The sequence below is a fragment of the Sorex fumeus genome, unplaced genomic scaffold, assembly GCF_029834395.1.
Source record: "Sorex fumeus unplaced genomic scaffold, SorFum_2.1 ptg000195l, whole genome shotgun sequence".
In the NCBI taxonomy this organism is placed as follows: Eukaryota; Metazoa; Chordata; class Mammalia; order Eulipotyphla; family Soricidae; genus Sorex; species Sorex fumeus.
Window position 1 is genome coordinate 819,618 of NW_026606252.1, and position 19,452 is coordinate 839,069.

At 64.7% G+C, this 19,452-nt stretch overlaps 1 protein-coding gene across 1 annotated transcript in view; it reads left to right on the plus strand.

Moving 5' to 3' along the window:
- CACNA1E (calcium voltage-gated channel subunit alpha1 E) overlaps nucleotides 1–19,452 on the plus strand; it is a 179,051-nt gene that overhangs the window by 143,579 nt on the left and 16,020 nt on the right. Inside the window, 18 exon segments of the mRNA XM_056108143.1 lie at nucleotides 1,227–1,339; nucleotides 2,456–2,587; nucleotides 2,826–2,898; nucleotides 3,641–3,758; nucleotides 5,165–5,232; nucleotides 5,380–5,477; nucleotides 9,714–10,194; nucleotides 10,196–10,252; nucleotides 10,254–10,333; nucleotides 11,549–11,853; nucleotides 13,021–13,204; nucleotides 13,333–13,462; nucleotides 13,711–13,770; nucleotides 14,176–14,282; nucleotides 16,508–16,519; nucleotides 17,000–17,096; nucleotides 18,113–18,273; nucleotides 18,898–19,035. Of these exon segments, the coding sequence (XP_055964118.1) occupies nucleotides 1,227–1,339; nucleotides 2,456–2,587; nucleotides 2,826–2,898; nucleotides 3,641–3,758; nucleotides 5,165–5,232; nucleotides 5,380–5,477; nucleotides 9,714–10,194; nucleotides 10,196–10,252; nucleotides 10,254–10,333; nucleotides 11,549–11,853; nucleotides 13,021–13,204; nucleotides 13,333–13,462; nucleotides 13,711–13,770; nucleotides 14,176–14,282; nucleotides 16,508–16,519; nucleotides 17,000–17,096; nucleotides 18,113–18,273; nucleotides 18,898–19,035 (2,414 nt within the window).

The window sequence follows — 19,452 nt, forward strand, 5'->3', positions numbered from 1 at the left end:
ATCCGTGGCACCCTTGCCCGTGGCAGCCTGGTCTGTGGTGCTCACTCACCCCTAGTGCTCATCCAAGTCGCTCTTGTCCGTGGTGCTCCTCCGTGGCACCCTGACCGGTGGGACTCTTATCTGTGGTGCTCTCATCCACAAAACCCTGGCTTGTGGCATTCCTGTCTGGTGTCGTGCTTGCGGGAGAGGACGAATGTCTCGGGGTGTCTCGGTGACAAAAGAGCCCCTCCGGTGTTTTCCTCACGGCTTCAGTCTGGCGGGGACAGCTGCATAGGGCCACCACAGCCCTTGGGCCTTCCTGTTCTCGGGGGTCCCACGTGGGGGGACTCAGGGCCTGTGGGGGGACGTGGCACTAGCTAGCTCCTGCCTCTCCCCTTCTGCATGTGCCTCTGAGCGCCCCCTGACCTGCCCTTGGGCTCGGGTGCGAGCCCCTCCTGGGGTGGTGACGTGCAGGAAAGGGGCCTCGGAATCCCGGCCCTGAGAATGACCTCATGGTTTCCCTGGGCTCCGTGGGTGGGGTGCACTGGGCGCTAGGTGGGCAGGGCGGGGAACTCGGGCGCGTTTGGTCCTTGCCCCGGCCAGGGGCTGCTTCCTAAAGTGCTCGGGCCTGAAAAAGACATAAGAAAGGGCCAGAGAGATAGCACAGCAAGGGAGGGTGTTGGCGTGGCACGCAGCAGACCCAGGTTCGATCCCCAGCATCCCATAGGATCCCCTGAGCACCGCCAGGAGTGATCCCTGAGTGCAGAGCCGGGAGTCAGCCCTGAGCATCGCCGGGTGGTACCCAAAAAGCAATCAGTCGATCAATCAGTAGTGATGAACTGGGGGCCTGGGCAACAGCACAACAGATAGGGCATTGGCCTTGCATGTGGCCGACCCGGGTTCGATCCCCAGCATCCCCTAGGGTCCCGTGAGCCCACCAGGAGTGATCCCTGAGTGCAGAGCCAGGAGTCAGCCCTGAGCATCACTGGGTGTGGCCTAAAAAGCCAAAAAAAAAAAAAATTAAGTGCTCAGGCCTCCTGCCACCACCGGCCGCCGCCACAGTGTTTGGGGACAGGGGCGGGTGGGGACAAGAGTGACCGAAGCCACTTTCACCTGCGGGGGGGGGGGGGTGAGAGACAGCTGGGGATGGTGATGCCACCGTGTCCAGCCCGGGAAGAAAGGCTCCTTTCTCCCCGCGGCCTTCACGGGAGGCCCTATGAAGCCCCCCACCGGCCGCCCCCCGCCAGGTCACCGTGGGCAGCATCTTCGAGGTGGTCTGGGCCATCTTCCGCCCTGGCACGTCCTTTGGCATCAGTGTCCTGCGTGCCCTGCGGCTTCTTCGGATCTTCAAGATCACCAAGTAAGGGGGCGGGGCCTGAGGCGGGTGGGGCGGGGGCGGGGCGTGGTCTGGGGCTGGGGCGGGGCCTGAGATGGGTGGGGAGGGGCCTGGGAGCCAGGCGGGGCCAGGATGCGACAAGGCCTGGGGGCGGGGCCTGGGGGTGGGTGAGGCAGGGCATGGGGTGGGGCTGGTCTGGGGGCAGGGCTTGAGAGCAGGATGGGGAGGGGCCTGGGGTGGGAGGGGCGGGGCCTGAGGCGGGGGTGGAGCCTTAGTGGGGCGGAGGGCGGGGCTTAGGGTCTGGGCGGGGCCTGGGCTAAGGCGGGGCAGAGGGCGGGGCCTGGGCAGGCTGGGTAGGACCTGGGTGGGGGTGGAGGGCGGAATCTGGGGCCTGGACAGAGCCTGGGTGAGGGTGGGGCAGAGAACTGGGCCTGGGCAGGGCCGAGGGCGGGGCCTGGGCAGGCAGGTTGCGACCTGGGTGGGGTAGAGGGTGGAGCCAGGCCCAGTGAGGGGAAGCCTGGGCGGGGCCTGGGTGGGGTGGAGGGCGGGGCCAGGGATGGGCGGGGCCTGTTGGGGGCAGAGGGCTGGGCCTGGGCAGGGCCGAGGGCGGGGCCTGGGCAGGCAGGTTGCGACCTGGGTGGGGTAGAGGGTGGAGCCTGGCCTGGTGAGGGGAAGCCTGGGTGGGGCCTGGGTGGGGTGGAGGGCGGGGCCGGGGATGGGCGGGGCCTGTTGGGGGCAGAGGGCTGGGCCTGGGCGGGGCCGAGGGCGGGGCCTGGGCAGCTGGGTTGGGACCTGGGTGGGGTGGAGGGCGGGGCCTTGGGATGGGGCGGGGCCTGTTTGGGCAGAGGGCGAGGTCGGGGCAGAGGGCGGAGCCTGGCCCGGTGAGGTGGGGCCTGGGCGGGGCGGAGGGCGGGGGAAGAGGGCGGGGCCTGGGTGGGGTGGAGGGCGGGGCCTGGGTGAGGGCAGGGCTTGGCAAGGGCCGGGCAGAGGGCGGGGCCTGGGCAGGCGGGCTAGAAACTGGTTGGGGTGGAGGGCTGGTCCTGGGGACGGGGTGGGGCCTGGCCCAGGATGGGGTGGGCAGGGTGGGGCCTCCGGGCAGCCCTAGGCTGGGCCATGCCAGCCGCCGGCTCTCGCACCCAGGTACTGGGCATCCCTGCGGAACCTGGTGGTGTCTTTGATGAGCTCCATGAAGTCCATCATCAGCCTCCTCTTCCTCCTCTTCCTCTTCATCGTGGTCTTCGCCCTCCTGGGGATGCAGCTGTTCGGGGGCAGGTGAGCGCCACGACCTGTCCCCCCTGCACACCCCGAGGCACACGGGCACTTTGTTCTGGGGGACTACCCCTCCCCCCTAGAGTACTGCCCCAGAAGTGGACACAGGGCTGGCCCCAGACTCTCCCTCCCACCCTTGGTGGAAGCGGGGGCCCCCGGGGGCAGGGGAGAGGAGGAACCGTGATGGGAAGGATGCTGCTGTGGTCTTTGTGTCATGCACGTCCCCTGAACTCCGCTCCAGGTTCAACTTCAACGATGGGACGCCGTCGGCAAACTTTGACACCTTCCCTGCAGCCATCATGACCGTGTTCCAGGTACAAGGTCCCCCACCACCCCGGCACGAGGCGGACATCTGGGCAACCCTCCCCCCCAGACCCCACAGCTAGTGGGGGACGCCCACCCAAGTGCCTCAGGGCTTGCTCCCTCCTGCCATGGTTTTGGGGGTGGGGGGCTCACCCAGACCCCACCTTCACCTGCCCTGGGGAGCACAGGCCCAGACACCTGGTTTCCCAACTCTAGGGGTGCCGAGGGTTTCCTGCCCACCCCTACATGTCAAATGCTGAAACCTTGAAAAGCTAAGTTTGGGGCAGTGTGGATGGTCCTGTCTCAGCACTTAAGGAAGAGCAGGTCAGGGCCAGAGAGATGGGACAGAGGGTAGCGTGTTTACCTTGCACAGAACCAACCCGGGTTCGATCCCCGGCATCCCATAGGGTCCCCCGAGCACTGCCAGGAGTGATCCCTGAGTGCAGAGCCCTGAGTCAGCCCTGAGCATCACTTAGTGTGACCCTAAGAGCAAAAAAATAAGATCCGGGTTAGCCGCCTGTGTCCAGCCCTAGACCCCCCTGAGGCTTGGCCCCTTGGAGACCACCAGGCAGGGGCCGGAAGTTGGGCTTCCAGGATTTGGGGGCTGTTTGGCGTTTGTGAGGACCTGGATTTCACAGGCTGGGCCCCAGGACTTGAGCGCCCCTCTGGAAGTGACATGTGTCCCCTCCCTGGGGTGGACGGGAGTGCCCAGTGCGCGTCTTCCTCCGTCTCCTCCTCGTGTTCGTTGGCTAGATCCTGACGGGTGAAGACTGGAACGAGGTGATGTACAATGGCATCCGTTCCCAGGGTGGCGTCAGCTCGGGCATGTGGGCCGCCGTCTACTTCATCATCCTCACCCTCTTTGGCAACTGTATCCGCCGGGCCGGGCGGCCCCGGACCTGGTGGCCCCTAAGCCCCGTGTGTGCCTTGTGACGGGGGCCTGGGGCAGCAGAGAGGGCTGTGGACGGAGCAATGAGGGGATTGGGATTACTGGAATGGCGGGATTGGGGATACGGGGATGTTGGAATTGGGGATATTGGGATGAGATTGGGGATATGGGGATGTTGGTATTGGAATACTGGGATGGGATTGGGGATACAGGAATGGGATTAGAGATACGGGGATTGGTATTACTGGGATGGCGGGATTGGGGATATGGAGATGTTGGAATTGGGGATATTGGGATGAGATTGGGGATATGGGGATGTTGGTATTGGAATACTGGGATGGGATTGGGGATACAGGAATGGGATAAGAGATACGGGGATTGGTATTACTGGGATGGCGGGATTGGGATACTGGGATGGCGGGATTGGGATTACTGGGATGGTGGGATTGGGGATATTGGGATGGGATTGGGGATACGGGGATGTTGGGAATATGGGGATGGCGGGATTGGGATTACTGGGATGGTGGGATTGGGGATACAGGGATGTTGGGATTGGGATTACTGGGATGGTGGGATTGGGGATATTGGGATGAGATTGGGGATACGGGGATGTTGGTATTGGAATACTGGGATGGGATTGGGGATACAGGAATGGGATTAGGGATATGGAGATTGGGATTACTGGGATGGCAGGATTGGGAATATGGGGATGGGATTGGGGATACAGGAATGGGATTAGGGATATGGGGATGGTACGATTGGGGATATTGAGATTGGGGATATGGGGATGTTGGGATTGGGGATACTGGGATGAGATTGGGGATACAGGAATGGGATTAAGGATATGGGGATGGTGGGATTGGGAATATGGGGATGGTGGGATTGGGATTACTGGGATGTTGGTATTGGGGATATTGGGATGGGATTGGGATACGGGGATGTTGGGATTGGGATACTGGGATGGTGGAATTGGGATTACTGGGATGGTGGGATTGGGGATATTGGGATGGGATTGAGGATACAGGGATGTTGGTATTGGGGATATTTGGATGGGATTGGGATACGGGGATATTGGGATTGGGATACTGGGATGGTGGAATTGGGATTACTGGGATGGCGGGATTGGGATTACTGAGATGGCGGAATTGGGGATATTGGGATGGGATTGGGGATACGGGGATGTTAGTATTGGAATACTTGGATGGGATTGGGGATACAGGAATGGGATTAGGGATACGGGGATGGTGGGATTGGGGATATTGGGATGGGAATGGGGATACGGGGATGGCGGGGTTGGGGATACTGGGTGGTGGGGGTAATGGGTGCTCAGGGTGGGGAGGGGGTATCGGGCCTCTGCCCTGGCCTGGCCACCTTAACTGCCCACCCAGACACGCTGCTGAACGTGTTCTTGGCCATCGCTGTGGACAATCTGGCTAATGCCCAGGAGCTGACCAAGGTGGGCATTGTTCTTGGGGGGAGGGAGCGCGGCTCTGGCCTTTGCGGCTTGTCCCGGCTGCCGCTGCAGGCCCTGTGGGTGCCGTGGACAGCAGGGTGGGAAGGGGCCGAGCCCCCAGCAGCCCGGCCACCCCTCTGTGTCCTGCAGGACGAGCAGGAGGAGGAGGAGGCCTTCAACCAGAAGCACATGCTCCAGAAGGCCAAGGAAGTCAGCCCCATGTCCGCGCCCAACATGCTGGCCATCGAGTGAGTGCCTGGGCCCTGGGGTGGGGGCGGGGCGGGGGGAGGGGCGCCCCTTGGGACCGAGACTCAACTTCTGCCCCGCTGAGGCCTTGGCTGGGTCCCCACATCACCACACCCTCTCTAAGGTAATACTGGCCCCGTTCTTTCTGGGTTATTATTTTTTTTTCTTAAAGCTTTTGTTTGGGGGCCGCACCCGGCGATGCTCAGGGCTGACTCCTGGTTCTGCACTCAGGAATCACTCCTGGCGGTGCTCGGGGGACCCTAGGGGATGCCACGGATCGAACCTGGGTCAGCCACGTGCCAAGCAAACGCCCTCCCCGCTGTGCTATCACTCGGTCCCCTTAAGTTTTTAAATTAATTTTGTTTTCTGTTTGGGGGCCACACCTGGTGATGCTCAGGGCTCAGTCCTGGCTCTGCACTCGGGAATCACTCCCGGCAGTGCTTGGGGGACCCTAGGGAATGCTGCAAACACTCTCCCTGCTGGGCTATTGCTCTAGCCTCCCATTTTTTTCTTTTCTTCTTTTTTTTGGGGGGGTCCCACCCGGCGATGCTCAGGGCTGACTCCCAGGGATCGCTCCTGGTGGTGCTCGGGGGACCCTATGGGATGCTGGGGATCGAACCTCCTGGGTTGACTTTGTGCCAGGCCAACGCCCTCCCTGCTGGGCTATCGCTCCGGCCCCCAATTTTTTTTTTCTTTTTTGATGCTTTAAAAGCTTCCTGAGAGCCTCACACCCACTTCAGGGGCAGCTCAGGGCATCGAGTCCAGGATTGGTAGCGGCTCTGCCGGGGGGGGGGGGGGGGCGGAAAGCCAGCAGAGACCTCAGGGGGGCCTTCTCAGGGTTGTGGGCATGGGGGCGTCCCTCTGAGTTCAGCTTTGGGAACTGCACTCCGTGGAGAGGGGCAGTGGGATGCGGGGGCAGGTTTGCTGTCCCTGGTTTGGGCCCAGGGGTGCTGGGCTGTAGGGAAGAACCACCCTCGTGTCCTTTTGGGCCACAGAACCCAAGGGGCCGGTGGTGGGTCACGTGGGTTAGGGTCTGGGGGACACGCCCTGGGGGTTCCCTGTGCCCATGGGGACTCCCCTCGAGAAGGCGGGTGTCAGGTCGGATGCCCTAATAGGCCTTGGAATGGGGGTGTTGGGCAGGCCGGTGGCCACGGGACTCACAGCCGGGGGGGGTCGGGGGTCAGGACTTGGGGAAGGGGTCCTGGGGTCGGGGGTCACTGAAACCGCCAGTGGAATGTGCTGCCCCTGAGGGCAATGGAGAGGTGGGGGGACTTCTGGGGGTCCGGGAAGAAGGCCCCGAGACCCTGATGCTTGGTGCATCTGGGGGTCGGAGTGGGTGGGGGGCCCCAGTCCCAGGGGGGACGGCCACCAGCGCTGTTGCGTGGGAGGGACTCCGGGAGGGAAATGGGGGTGACGTCACAGATCCGCGGGGACCTGTGACTCCTTACCGTTGCCCCAGGGGAACTGGAGGGGGGTCCCGGAGCCGGGAGCTGTCAGACCCCTTCCCGGGCTGCCGGAAGTGGAGTGAGGAGGTCCCGGGTCCAGCTGTCTGAGACCCCTTTTTCCATCTTCCTCCCGGAGGGGCTCCGAGGGGCTCCACGCCCGTGTGTGAGACCCAGTTGGCTTGGGAGTGACCCCTCCTCCCCAAAAGCCCCAGTTCCCCACAGGCATCGGTGGAGAAAAGCAGAACAGGCTTCCTCTCCAGAAGGTTCTCTGGGCGTGGGCTAGTTTCCACCCTGCCTTTCCTGAACTCAGCAGAGTGGGTCGGACGCCCCTGCAGGTGCCCAGACACGCCAAGGGGGGGTGCAGGGGACGCCCACCCTTGCAGTTCTTTCTGACGGCCCTTTTGCAGAGAACAGACCTGGGGCTGCGGGCCGGGAGGGGACACGGGGGCCGTGAGTGCAGGGTTTGGTCCAGGTGGGAGCCCTGTGTCATCCTCACCTGGAGAAGGAGAGGGAGGGAGGGAGAGGGAGGGGCGAGGGCCAGGGCGAGGGTGAGCTCAAGCCACCCCAGGCAACTGTTCCCCCGGGTTCCATGCGTGGCGCGTGGGCTGGGGTCCAGAGGGCATGTGGGGACGTGGGGACCCTCACCGTGGACGGGGGGGAGCGTGAACGTGCGTCTGGTCTGTGCAGAACTTGGAGGGGCGCGTGTGTGTGAGGGTCTCTTGGCCCAGAGCATGTGTGCATGTGTGTGCGTGTGTGCGTCGGAGTGTGTCCCGGTTCCTATGTGCACGTGTGTGTGCGTGTCTGAGTGTGTCCCAGTTCCTGTGTGTGCGTGTCTGAGTGTGTCCCGGTTCCTATGTGCATGTGTGTGCGTGTCTGAGTGTGTCCCAGTTCCTGTGTGTGCGTGTCTGAGTGTGTCCCAGTTCCTATGTGCATGTGTGTGTGCGTGTCTGAGTGTGTCCCGGTTCCTATGTGCATGTGTGTGTGCGTGTCTGAGTGTGTCCTGCTTCCTATGTGCATGTGTGTGCGTGTCTGAGTGTGTCCCGGTTCCTGTGTGCACGTGTGTGCGTGTCTGAGCGTGTCCCCCTTCCTATGTGCACGTGTGTGTGCGTGTCTGAGCGTGTCTTGGTTCCTATGTGCACGTGTGTGCGTGTCTGTGTTCCGGTTCCTATGTGCACATGTGTGCGTGTCTGAGCATGTCCCGGTTCCTATGGGCACATGTGTGCGTGTCTGAGCGTGTCCCCCTTCCTATGTGCACGTGTGTGTGCGTGTCTGAGTGTGTCTCGGTTCCTATGTGCACATGTGTGCATGTCTGAGCATGTCCCGGTTCCTATGGGCACATGTGTGCGTGTCTGAGTGTGTCCCGGTTCGTATGTTGTCTGCATGATCGCATGCAGGTGCGTGTCTCAGCACATCCTGGTGCGTAGATGCATGTGTGTGTCTGAATGTGCCCTGGTTCCTATGTGCGCATGTGAGCATGTCCTCTGTGTGTGTGTGCGCGTGCGGATGCATGTTTGAACATGTTCCTGTGTGTGTGTGCGTGCGTGTGCGTGTGTGTGTGTGCTTCCAGAAGTTTCCCACGAAGCTTCCCAGAGCTGGGTCTGGCGTTTTGACCCGAAGGATACGCCAGCTCTGCCCACACGCTGGGTGTCCACTTTGGGGTGTGCTTGGGGTTTGGGGGTCCCGGGAGCCCCTGGGGCCCAGTCCTCTCACATCCCCTGAGTGTGGCTCTCACCCATCCCCCTCTTGGGCCCCTCTGCCCACTCGCTGCCCGTGACCACTTGAGGATCCTCGGCCACTGGTTCCCGACACTGACCCACGTGGGGTGGCGGCCGGGAGGGCGTCGGTGCTCCAGCCTGTCCGGGGACGCCCTAAGTGATGCCGCCATCGGTTCTTCCAAGTGGGGGGCAGAGGACGCCTGGGTCCGGCGAGGGTCCCGCCCCCCCCCACAGAGCAAGCCGGGCTGGGGGCGGGGGTCCCGCGCGTGGGGCACGCTGAACCTCTCCCGATTCTCTTCCGCAGAAGGAGGCGACGTCATCACATGTCGATGTGGGAGCCGCGGAGCCGGCACTTGTATGTGCATCCGCGGCGTGTGTGTGTGTGTGTGTGTGTGTCGGCCCGGCCCGGCCCGCGTGGTCCCGCGTGGCCACGGCACACCCGTGACCACGACCCGCCCACCGTGTGGGGGGGGGCGCGCGGGTGTGCGTGTGTGCGGGGGACCCGGTGCCGTGTGCGTACACGCTTGATCCATGTGCGGCCGTGTGTGTGTGCGTGCGTGCGCGTGTGTACACGCGTGTGTGCGTGTGTCCGCGCACGCCTCCGCCCGACCATCCGTCCGTCCGTCCATCCATCCATCCATCCGCTCTCTGTGTGGCCCCAGCGAGCGGCCTTTGTGAGCGGGGGAGGCTGTGCGCTGTGGACACCCCCCCTGGCACCATCACGGGGGACGGCGGAGTGAGGGGTCACCTCCCCCCTGGTGGAGGTGCCTCCTGGCCGCGTGGCCGTCGCGGGGGACTCCGCTGCCCGTTCTCCGGGGCCGTCGGCGGGGTCAGCCGGCGCGAGCGGCTGCCCTCAAGAAGGCCAGGGCCACTCCTCCGCGGACCCGGGGCTCTCGGTGGACACGGCCAGGGTGCGGGCCTCCTGGGGGCCGCAGCCTCCCCGCGGGGCCCGTCTGCGCTTTCCTGTCTGCAGGGGCGGCCGCCTCCTGCTGTCCACCCCCGCCCCTCGTCTGTGCGTCCCCTCGCCCTGCCCCTGGCGCTGCCCGCGGCGCTGACCGGCCCTTTCCGCCGCCCGCAGGAGGGAGCGTCGTCGCCGGCACCACATGTCCGTGTGGGAGCAACGCACCAGCCAGCTGCGCCGACACATGCAGATGTCCAGCCAGGAGGCCCTGAACAAGGACGACGGGCCCCCCCTGAACCCCCTGAACCCGCTGAACCCGCTCAGCCCCCTGAACCCGCTCAACGCCCACCCCAGCCTGTACCGCAGGCCCCGGGCCGGCGAGGGCCTGGGCCGCTGCGAGGAGGAGCGCGTGGGCCGCGGGGGGTCCCTCAAGGTGGGCTTCGGGGACCGGCCGCACAGCCCGCTGGCCCCGGGCCGGCGGGAGCCGCCCTGGCCGGCCCGGCCGTGCCTCGGGAACTGCGAGGCGGCGCCCGCCGAGGCCGGGGCCGGGGGCGGGGGCGGCGCGGAGCCCCCCGCGGCCTTCGAGGACCGGGCGCGGCACCGCCAGAGCCAGCGGCGCAGCCGGCACCACCGCCGCGTGCGGCTCGAGGGCCGCGACCCCCGCGTCCAGCTCCCGCAGCCGCTCGGCCAGCCAGGAGCGCGGCCTGGACGAGGCGGGACCCCCCGGCCGACGGGGAGCCCCTGGGCGGCAAGCAGCCCCCGATCCAGGAGGAGGAGCGAGGCCCGGACCTGCGGCGGTGCGTGGCGGCGTGCCTCGGTTTGCCCTTCCGCCAGGCAGGATGTGGGACCCCCCCCTCCTTGTGCCTCGGTTTACCCTTCTGCCAGGCAGGATGCGGGCCCCCCTGCTTGTGCCTCGGTTTACCCTTCCGCCAGGCAGGAGGCGGGACCGCCTCCTTGTGCCTCGGTTTACCCTTCTGCCAGGCAGGATGTGGGACCCCCCCTCCTTGTGCCTCGGTTTGCCCTTCCGCCAGGCAGGAGGCGGGCCCCCCGCTTGTGCCTCGGTTTACCCTTCTGCCAGGCAGGAGGCGGGCCGCGTCCTTGTGCCTCGGTTTACCCTTCTGCCAGGCAGGAGGCGGGCCGCGTCCTTGTGCCTCGGTTTACCCTTCTGCCAGGCAGGATGTGGGACCCCCCCCTCCTTGTGCCTCGGTTTACCCTTCTGCCAGGCAGGATGCGGGACCGCCTCCTTGTGCCTCGGTTTGCCCTTCTGCCAGGCAGGAGGCGGGCCCGCCTCCTTGTGCCTCGGTTTGCCCTTCTGCCAGGCAGGAGGCGGGCCCGCCTCCTTGTGCCTCGGTTTACCCTTCTGCCAGGCAGGAGGCGGGCCCGCCTCCTTGTGCCTCGGTTTACCCTTCTGCCAGGCAGGAGGCGGGCCCCCCTGCTTGTGCCTCAGTGTATCCTTCTGCCAGGCAGGATGTGAGACCCCCCCTCCTTGTGCCTCAGTTTACCCTTGTGCCAGGCAGAATGTGGGACCCCTCTTTGTGCCTCAGTTTATTTTTCTGCCAGGCAGGATGTGGGATCCCCCCACGTTGTGCCTCAGTTTACCCTTCTGCCAGGCAGGATGTGGGACCCCCTCCTCCTTGTGCCTCAGTTTACCCTTCTGCCAGGCAGGATGTGGGACCCCCTCCTCCTTGTGCCTCAGTTTACCCTTCTGCCAGGCAGAATGTGGGACCCCTCTTTGTGCCTCAGTTTACCCTTCTGCCAGGCAGGATGTGGGACCCCCCCTCGTTGTGCCTCAGTTTACCCTTCTGAAAGGCAGGATGCGGGACCCCCTCCTTGTGCCTCAGTTTACCCTTCCGCAAGGCAGGATGTGGGACCCCCCGCTTGTGCCTAGTTTACCCTTCTGCAAGGCAGGATGCGGGCCCCCCTCCTTGTACCTCAGTTTACCCTTCTGCCAGGCAGGGTGTGGGACCCCCCTCCTCCCGCCTGCGCCCGACCCTGAGCCCTGCCCCCCACAGGACCAACAGCCTGATGGTGGCCGGCAGCGCCGGGCTGGGCCGGGCCCTGGAGGACGCGGAGAACCCGCTGCTGCCGCCTCCGGCCGAGCTGGAGGCCGGCAGGGAGGCGGAGCCCGAGGCGGAGGGCAGCAGCGAGCAGGCCCTGCTGGCCGACGTGCAGCTGGACATCGGCCGTGGCATCAGCCACAGCGAGCCCGATCTGTCGTGCGCCACCAGCCCCACGGACAAGGCCGGCACCGAGAGCACCAGCGTCGCTGTGGCCATCCCCGACGTGGGCCCCTTGGTGGAGTCCACCGTGGTGCACAGTGAGAGGCCCCGCCCCTCTCCCCAGCCCCGCCCCCGCCTTAAGCCCCGCCCCAGCCTCAGCCCCGCCTCCCACCTCAGCTCCACCCCAGCCACGCCCCATCTTAAGCCACGCCTCAGCCCCGCCTCCAGCCTCAGTTCCACCCCAGCCACGCCCCCATCTTAAGCCACACCCCAGCCTCAGCCCCGCCTCCAGCCTCAGCTCTACCCTGGCCACTCCCCTATCTTAAGCCACGCCCCAGCCTCAGCTCCGCCCCAGCCCCGCCCCCGTCTTAAGCCCCGCCCCAGACTCAGCCCCGCCTCCCACCTCAGCTCCACCCCAGCCACGCCCCATCTTAAGCCACGCCTCAGCCCCGCCTCCAGCCTCAGTTCCACCCCAGCCACGCCCCCATCTTAAGCCACACCCCAGCCTCAGCCCCGCCTCCAGCCTCAGCTCTACCCTGGCCACTCCCCCATCTTAAGCCACGCCCCAGCCTCAGCTCCGCCCCAGCCCCGCCCCCATCTTAAGCCCCACCCCCTCAGTTCCAGCCACAGCCTTAGTCCCGCGCCCCAGCCCCGCCCACCCAGTATGCCTCAGTTTCCCCCTGCCAATGTTTTCCCCCCCGTAAGTTTTTGGGCCACACTCGGTGATGCTCAGGGCTGACTCTTGGCTCTGCACTCAGGAATCACTCCTGGGAGTGCTCGCGGGGGGACCCTATGGGATGCTGGGAATCGAACCCTGGTCCACTGCATGCCAGGCCAACGCCCTCCCTGCTGTGCTATCGCTCCGGTCCCTCCTCCCTTCTGATTTCTACCCACAAAACTGCTTCCGGTGGGGTTGTGATCCGGCTGGACAGTGCCTGAGTGGACAGCCAGCGTGGCCAGGCTCCCCCTCTGCCACTGGGGGGTGGGATCAGATTGGGGGGGCTTCCAGGGTGCCTCTGGGATGGGGGTCGGAGCATGCGAAGACTCTGGGTCTCCCATCGAGTCTGGACTTGGCCAGCCCGAGACAGCCCGCGGGGACCGCCCGCTCCTAGGGCGACCCCCACCCCACCCCAGGACCTCGAGGCCAGGCAACATGGGGACCCTGCTCCCAGCCCCCTTCCCCGACCCCCCCGCCCCCAGAGCCCACGGCCAGGGCTGCTGAGTCTGTGCCCTTTCCCCCCCCGTCCCCCCACTTCCCCGGGCAGTGAGCAACAAGACGGACGGGGAGGCCAGTCCCCTGAAGGAGGCCGAGATCCCGGAGGAGGACGAGGACGAGGATGAGGAGGGGGCGGAGAAGAAGAAGAAGAAAAAGAAAAAGAAAGAGAAGCGAGAGACGGGCAAGGCCATGGTGCCTCACAGCTCCATGTTCATCTTCAGCACGACCAACCCGTGAGCACTGGCGCGCCCGGGGCCTGCGGGGCTAAGGCCAGGAGCCAGGGGGCGGCAGGGCAGCTAAGACAGGGGCCGTCCAGGGGTCTCGCAGCAGCTCAGGGCGCCTGTCCCCCACCCCACCCCAGAATCCGCCGGGCCTGCCACTATATCGTCAACCTGCGCTACTTCGAGATGTGTATCCTCCTGGTCATCGCGGCCAGCAGCATCGCCCTGGCCGCAGAGGACCCCGTCCTCACCAACTCGGAACGCAACAGGGTGCGTGACCCCCGCCCACCCCACCCGGCATCAGGGGGACCAGCTCTCTTGCACCATTGGAGACGTGGGGTCCCTTCCCCCACCACCCGGGGAACCAACCACCCCACGGTTGGCCTGGACAAAGGCCACATCCGTGTCCGCCCCCCACCCCGCCGAGGGACAGGGTCAGGGGGACCCCGACGACACAGGGTGCGGGGGATCTGGCCCCCAGGACGCCCACCTACCACCCACCTCCATGTGTCCCATAGGTCCTGCGGTATTTCGACTACGTCTTCACCGGCGTGTTCACCTTTGAGATGGTCATTAAGGTATATGAGCCAGCGCCCGGCTTTTGGTGTGTGGGGGTCTCACGGCTCATTTCCGCTGACTGGGCCCCGGGTGCCACCCCTGGCCTGTCTCAGCCCCTGGGGGGCTTGGGAACTGGGTGGGTCGTGCGGGTTCGGGGAGAACCCGAGGGGGAACCAGGACCCCATGGGCAAGCCACAGTGAGTGAGAAGGGGCCCTGCTTCTGGGACTTCCTGGACCCCGAGCCGCGACCTGACTGGCCCCTTCCGGCCCCATCTCTACCTGGTTCCATGCACTGTGGGCTATTTCCGGTGCTCCGAGCCCCCCTCCCCCCACCCGCCTCCTCCCTTCCCCAACCCCTCCCCCACCCCTGCCTGGGCATTGACTGACCTGAGACCTTGCATTCTCCGCCCCCCCCCCCCCCCCAGATGATCGACCAGGGCCTGATTCTGCAGGATGGCTCTTACTTCCGGGACCTGTGGAACATTCTGGACTTCGTGGTGGTGGTTGGCGCCTTGGTGGCCTTCGCGTTGGCGTAAGTCGAGCCTGGTCGTGTCTGAGTCCCTCGGGCCCATCTCGCCGGCCTCCCGGGCCCCTGGAAGGGACCCTGAGTGCCCACACCTGTCTCTGAGCTGGCCTGGCTCCTTGTGCCCCCCCACCCCGCCCTCCTGCTTAGGGTCACGGGCGCCCCACCCCACCCCTCCTGCTTGATGTGGTTTGAAAGGAAATTTCCCGAAATGCTGGTGTTTGCCTGAATGTCTGAGCCTCCCTGGAGTGTTGTCCCAGCAGGCGTTGGCCTGGCACACGTCTGACCCGGGTTCGATCCCCGGCATCCCATAGGGTCCCCCGAGTACCGCCAAGAGTGATTCCTGAGTGCAGAGCCAGGAGTCAGCCCTGAGCATCACCGGGTGGACCCCAAAATTAAAAACAAAACAAAAATACTCTTTGCAGGCTGTGGAATGATCAGGTTCCTTCATTCCTGCCAGTTGGTTCACCGGCTTTGGGCTCTTGGGGGAGTCCGGCCTGGTCCGCCTGGTTCTGTGCTTGAGACACTGCCCCCCTTTGAAGGTGAAGGGGAGTGGGGCTCTAAGGAAGACCCCCACCCCCATCCTTAGGAAGGTCAGAGGCATTGGGGGTGCCACAGAGCACAGAGACCCTCAGATGCCCAGTGAGCTCAGTGGGGTTTGAACAGACCGTTTGGTCATTGCAAGTCCAGATACCGCCATGGCCATATGAACTGTGATATAAGAGATGGGGTCCCCCTTCTTTCCTTAGAGATTCTTCCCCCCGTGGGCCGAGCCGGGCCGAGTCTGCCTTCCCATGGGCCTGGGCTGGTCACTCTCATGTGTGACCAGGTCACCCCCAGCCAGAAGCGCGCTGGCGTGCGTGTCAGCTCCGTCCCCACCAAGACCCCCATCTCGGGTGTGTGAGAGACACTTCTCCGTGTTGGGGTGTGAGGCCTCGACCCCCCCTCTCCCGCCCCCCAGCCCCATATCACCTCTGTCGGCACCTGGAGTGGAAACTGAGGCAGCCTTGAGCTTGCATCGTTTCCAGAGTTACCAGAGTCTCACATCTGTGGGACAAAGGGCATGTGACATGTTTCAAAGTTGGAAGAGGTAGGGGCCAGAGCGATAAAACAGTAAGGAGGGCATTTGCCTTGCACACAGCCGACCCGGGTTCGATTCCCGGTATCCCATAGGGTTCCCCAAGCACCGCCAGGAGTACTTCCTGTGTGCAGAGCCAGGAAGAACCACTGAACATCACCGGGTGTGACCCAAAAAGAAAAATAAAAGTTGGAAGAGGCCTGGGAGCTAGTACGGGGTCTGGCCACATGTACCCCACCCAGCTCTGATCCCCAGAACCATGACACCCCTGAATATCGTTGGGTGCAGCATTTCCAGGGTGCCTTCCTCAAACCTCAACCCTGGCGGTGGGTCTTCACCCCCCAAATGTCAGGCAGATGGGGGAGGCACAGGGTCACTGCCCACAGCTGAGAAGCCAGGCCCTGTCCCAGAGCTGTCCTTTCATGAGGCGGGAACTGGCACGGGCCTCAGTTTCCCTGTTGGTCAGCGGATCCCAGGGCCTGTGACCGGACAGCCTGAGTGCAGGGGTGTGGCTAAGCCCCATCTGGGGGACCCTTCCCCTTCACCCTCTTTTCACTATGTTCTGCCCCCAGCGTCAAGTTCCTCCAAGCTGGCCAGTCTGCCGTGGCCAGTGGCCAGGTGGCCACGTTCTGGGTTACCCAGATGGCTTGGTGTAGGATTCCCCCCCCCCCACACACACACACATACACCTCCCGGTGTTGTGAGGTGGATGGAGAGGTGGCCAGATGGGCCAGGAGACAGGTGGGGGGACAGGTGTTGTCCGGGGCCCTTGGAGATGTCCAAGAACCCGTCCAAATGGCCACCAGCCCCTTGCTCAGAGAAATCAGTCCCTGCCTCAGTGGCCCCTCTGTGGGACTGGGCAGGTTGATTTCTCCTGCTCAGCGTCCTCGCGAGATCGGGGAGGAGGGAAGTGACCGGAGCAGAAGTTGGGGTTGGCTGAGTTCCCCGGGGGCAGGAGGGAAGTGACCAGAGCCTGGCGTCAGCTGGGTTCCCAGAGACTCAGCCCCGCTGGTGTGTGTGTGTGTGTGTGTGTGTGTGTGTGTGTGTTGGGGGGGCTGAGGGTCACCTTTTGTCCCTGTTCCCGTGTCCCCAACCTCCCCGCCCCCCTCCCCATCGCTTCTCTCTGTTTCTCTCCTGCTCTCCTCCGGACCCTCAGGAGCGCTCTGGGGTAAATATCTCTGTGACTTTGGGGGTTGGCCAGGGAGCAGGGAGCTCCAAGAGGGGGTCTCCTAGCCACCCCCCGGGGGTCTCGGGGGCATTTTGGTGGGGAAAGAGCTCAGGATGAGATGCATGAGGTGAAACCTGAGGATTTGGGGTTCCCTAGGGGCGGGGGGCAGGCCGCCAGAGCAGCCCCTGCGAGTACCTGGCCCAGGCGCAGGTCCTGGGAGGTCAGTGGGGCAGGGTGCAGGGAGTGGCCAGCACCGGCCTCCTGCCCCTGAGGTGTGTCCCCCCCACACACCGCCTTTGCAGCGGGCCCTGCCCCGCGCTCTCCAAGGTGCCAGCCCGAGTGGGAGCCGGGCCAGGGTCCCGGAGTGGGGTCGTGCAGAGAGGGGTCCTGGGTGCACACTCTGGGGGGACCCCGGCCCGACCCCTGGTGCCAGTGTTCCTGTTGTCTCTCCGCCCGCCATGCCCGGGGACCCTCCCGCAGCACCAACAAGGCCCGTGACATCAAGACCATCAAGTCCCTTCGGGTGCTCCGGGTGCTGCGGCCGCTCAAGACCATCAAGCGGCTGCCCAAGCTCAAGGTGAGCCCCTGCCCCGGGCAGGCCACGCCCCTCTGGGAAATCCCCGCCCACTGGACCTGACCACGCCCACCCAGGCAAATTCTTTGCCGGTGGTGCTGGCCACGCCCACAGGCAAAACCCCGCCCACTGGTCCTGGCCTTGTCCCTCTGGGTAAGCCCCTCCCATAGCTCTGGCCACACCCATCCAACCAAATCCTGCCCATGGGTGGCCACGCCCCCAGGCAAGCCCCGCCCACCGGTCTTGGCATGTCCCTCCGTACACGCTCTGGCCACGCCCTCTGTGTAAGCCCCGCCCCTCCGGGCAAGCCTAGTCCAGAGGTTCTGGCCACGCCCCTCCGGGAAAAGCCCCATTCACAGGCCCTGGCCACGCCCTTCTGGGCAAGCCCCGCCCATAGGTTCTAACCACGCCTTTCTGGGCAAGCCCCGCCCATAGGCCCTGGCCACGCCCTTCGGGGCAAGCCCCGCCCTTCTGCCCAACCACATAATCCCAGATGGGCTCAGTGAGGTGCCCTGTTCTTGTCACGTGATACTGAAATCTGTTTTGCTTTTACTGAAAAAATAAAAAAATTGTGGGAGGGGTGTGCAAGGTAGAGCCGTGGCAAGGCGCATGCACTGAAACACACAGGACAGGGGACCCCAAGGCTTTGGGCAGCTGGAGGGCACTGGCGTGGGGGGCGGGGGGCTGAGCCCCCAAAGTTAAGTCGGGGCCTCTCCCCTCACTGGGACGGGACAGCAAAGGTCCCTTTCTGCAGGGGCAGCTGCACTTAGGGCCGGGAGAGTGGGCAGGGGTTCACATTACCACCAGCTGGGGCGTGGCCCCGCCCCTCTGGAAGGCCACGCCCACGGGTAACGGCCACGCCCACTGTCCTGGCCACGCCCATTCAGGCAACTCCTGCCCTGGGTGGCCACACCCCCAGGCAAAATCCGCCCACCGGTCTTGGCCATGTCCTCTGGACAAGCCCTGGGTGGGCCACGGTGACCCCCAGCCCCCATCTGGGCCCTTCCCCTCCCCTCCAGGCGGTGTTCGACTGCGTGGTCACGTCCCTGAAGAACGTCTTCAACATCCTCATCGTCTACAAGCTCTTCATGTTCATCTTCGCCGTCATCGCCGTGCAGCTGTTCAAGGGCAAGTTCTTCTACTGCACAGACAGCTCCAAGGACACGGAGAAGGAGTGCATGTGAGCCCGCAGCGCCTACCTGCCTACTCTCGCCCTCGTGCTCTCTCTTTTTTCTCTCCCGCATACTATTCCTTTGGCCCACACCCAGCAGTGCTCAGCGCTGACCCCTGGCTCTGCACTCAGGAATCACTCCTGGCGGTGCTCAGGGGGACCCTGTGGGATGCCGGGGATCGAACCCGGGTCAGCCGTGTGCCAGGCCAACGCCCTCCCCGCTGTGCTGTCTCTCCGGCCCCCTTCATTATTTTGGAATGTCAGTGTGTGTTGGGGGCCTGTGTGTCCCTGTGGCCATGGCATGAACCCTGGTGGTCCACAGCCTGGCAGGGCCCAACCATCTGGCCACGAGGCTGAGGCTCTCCAGGAGCGCCCACCCCAGGCCCCCTGAGCACTGTTTGGGAAGGGAAGAGACCCCTCCCCAGAATATGCCAAAGCAGTGATGTGACCCCACACACACCTCCCTCCCTCCCACTGCAGCTCCGACCTGTACCCGCCCTGTGGTCCATTCATTCCCGTGACCCACACGTGGCCACACCCGCCCCTGGGGGTCACACCACCTCCCACGCTGCCCCCAGCCACCCCCACATCCCTGGGCAGCGGAGGGCGCACCCCCACCTGCCCACCTTCCAGAGGGAACTACGTGGACCACGAGAAGAACAAGATGGAGGTGAAGGGCCGCGAGTGGAAGCGACATGACTTCCACTACGACAACATCGTCTGGGCGCTGCTGACGCTCTTCACCGTGTCCACGGGGGAGGGCTGGCCACAGTGAGTGACCGGGACGCAGGAAGGTCTGGTCACAGTTGACCAGGACATGGGGAGGGCTGGCCGCAGTGACCGGGACACAGGAGGGCTGGCTGCAGTGAGTGACCAGGACATCGGGAGGGCTGGCCATAGTGAGTGACCGGGACACAGGAAGCTCTGGTCATAGTGACCAGGACACGGGGAGGGCTGGCTGCAGTGAGCGACCAGGACATCGGGAGGGCTGGCCATAGTGAGTGACCAGGACACAGGAAGCTCTGGTCATAATGACCCGGACACAGGGAGAGCTGGCGCAGTGAGTGACTGGGACTCGGGAAGGTCTGGTCACAGTGACCAGGACACGGGGAGGGCTGGCCACAGTGACCAGGACACGGGAGGGCTGGCCGCAGTGAGTGACCAGCACACAGGGAGGGCTGGCCACAG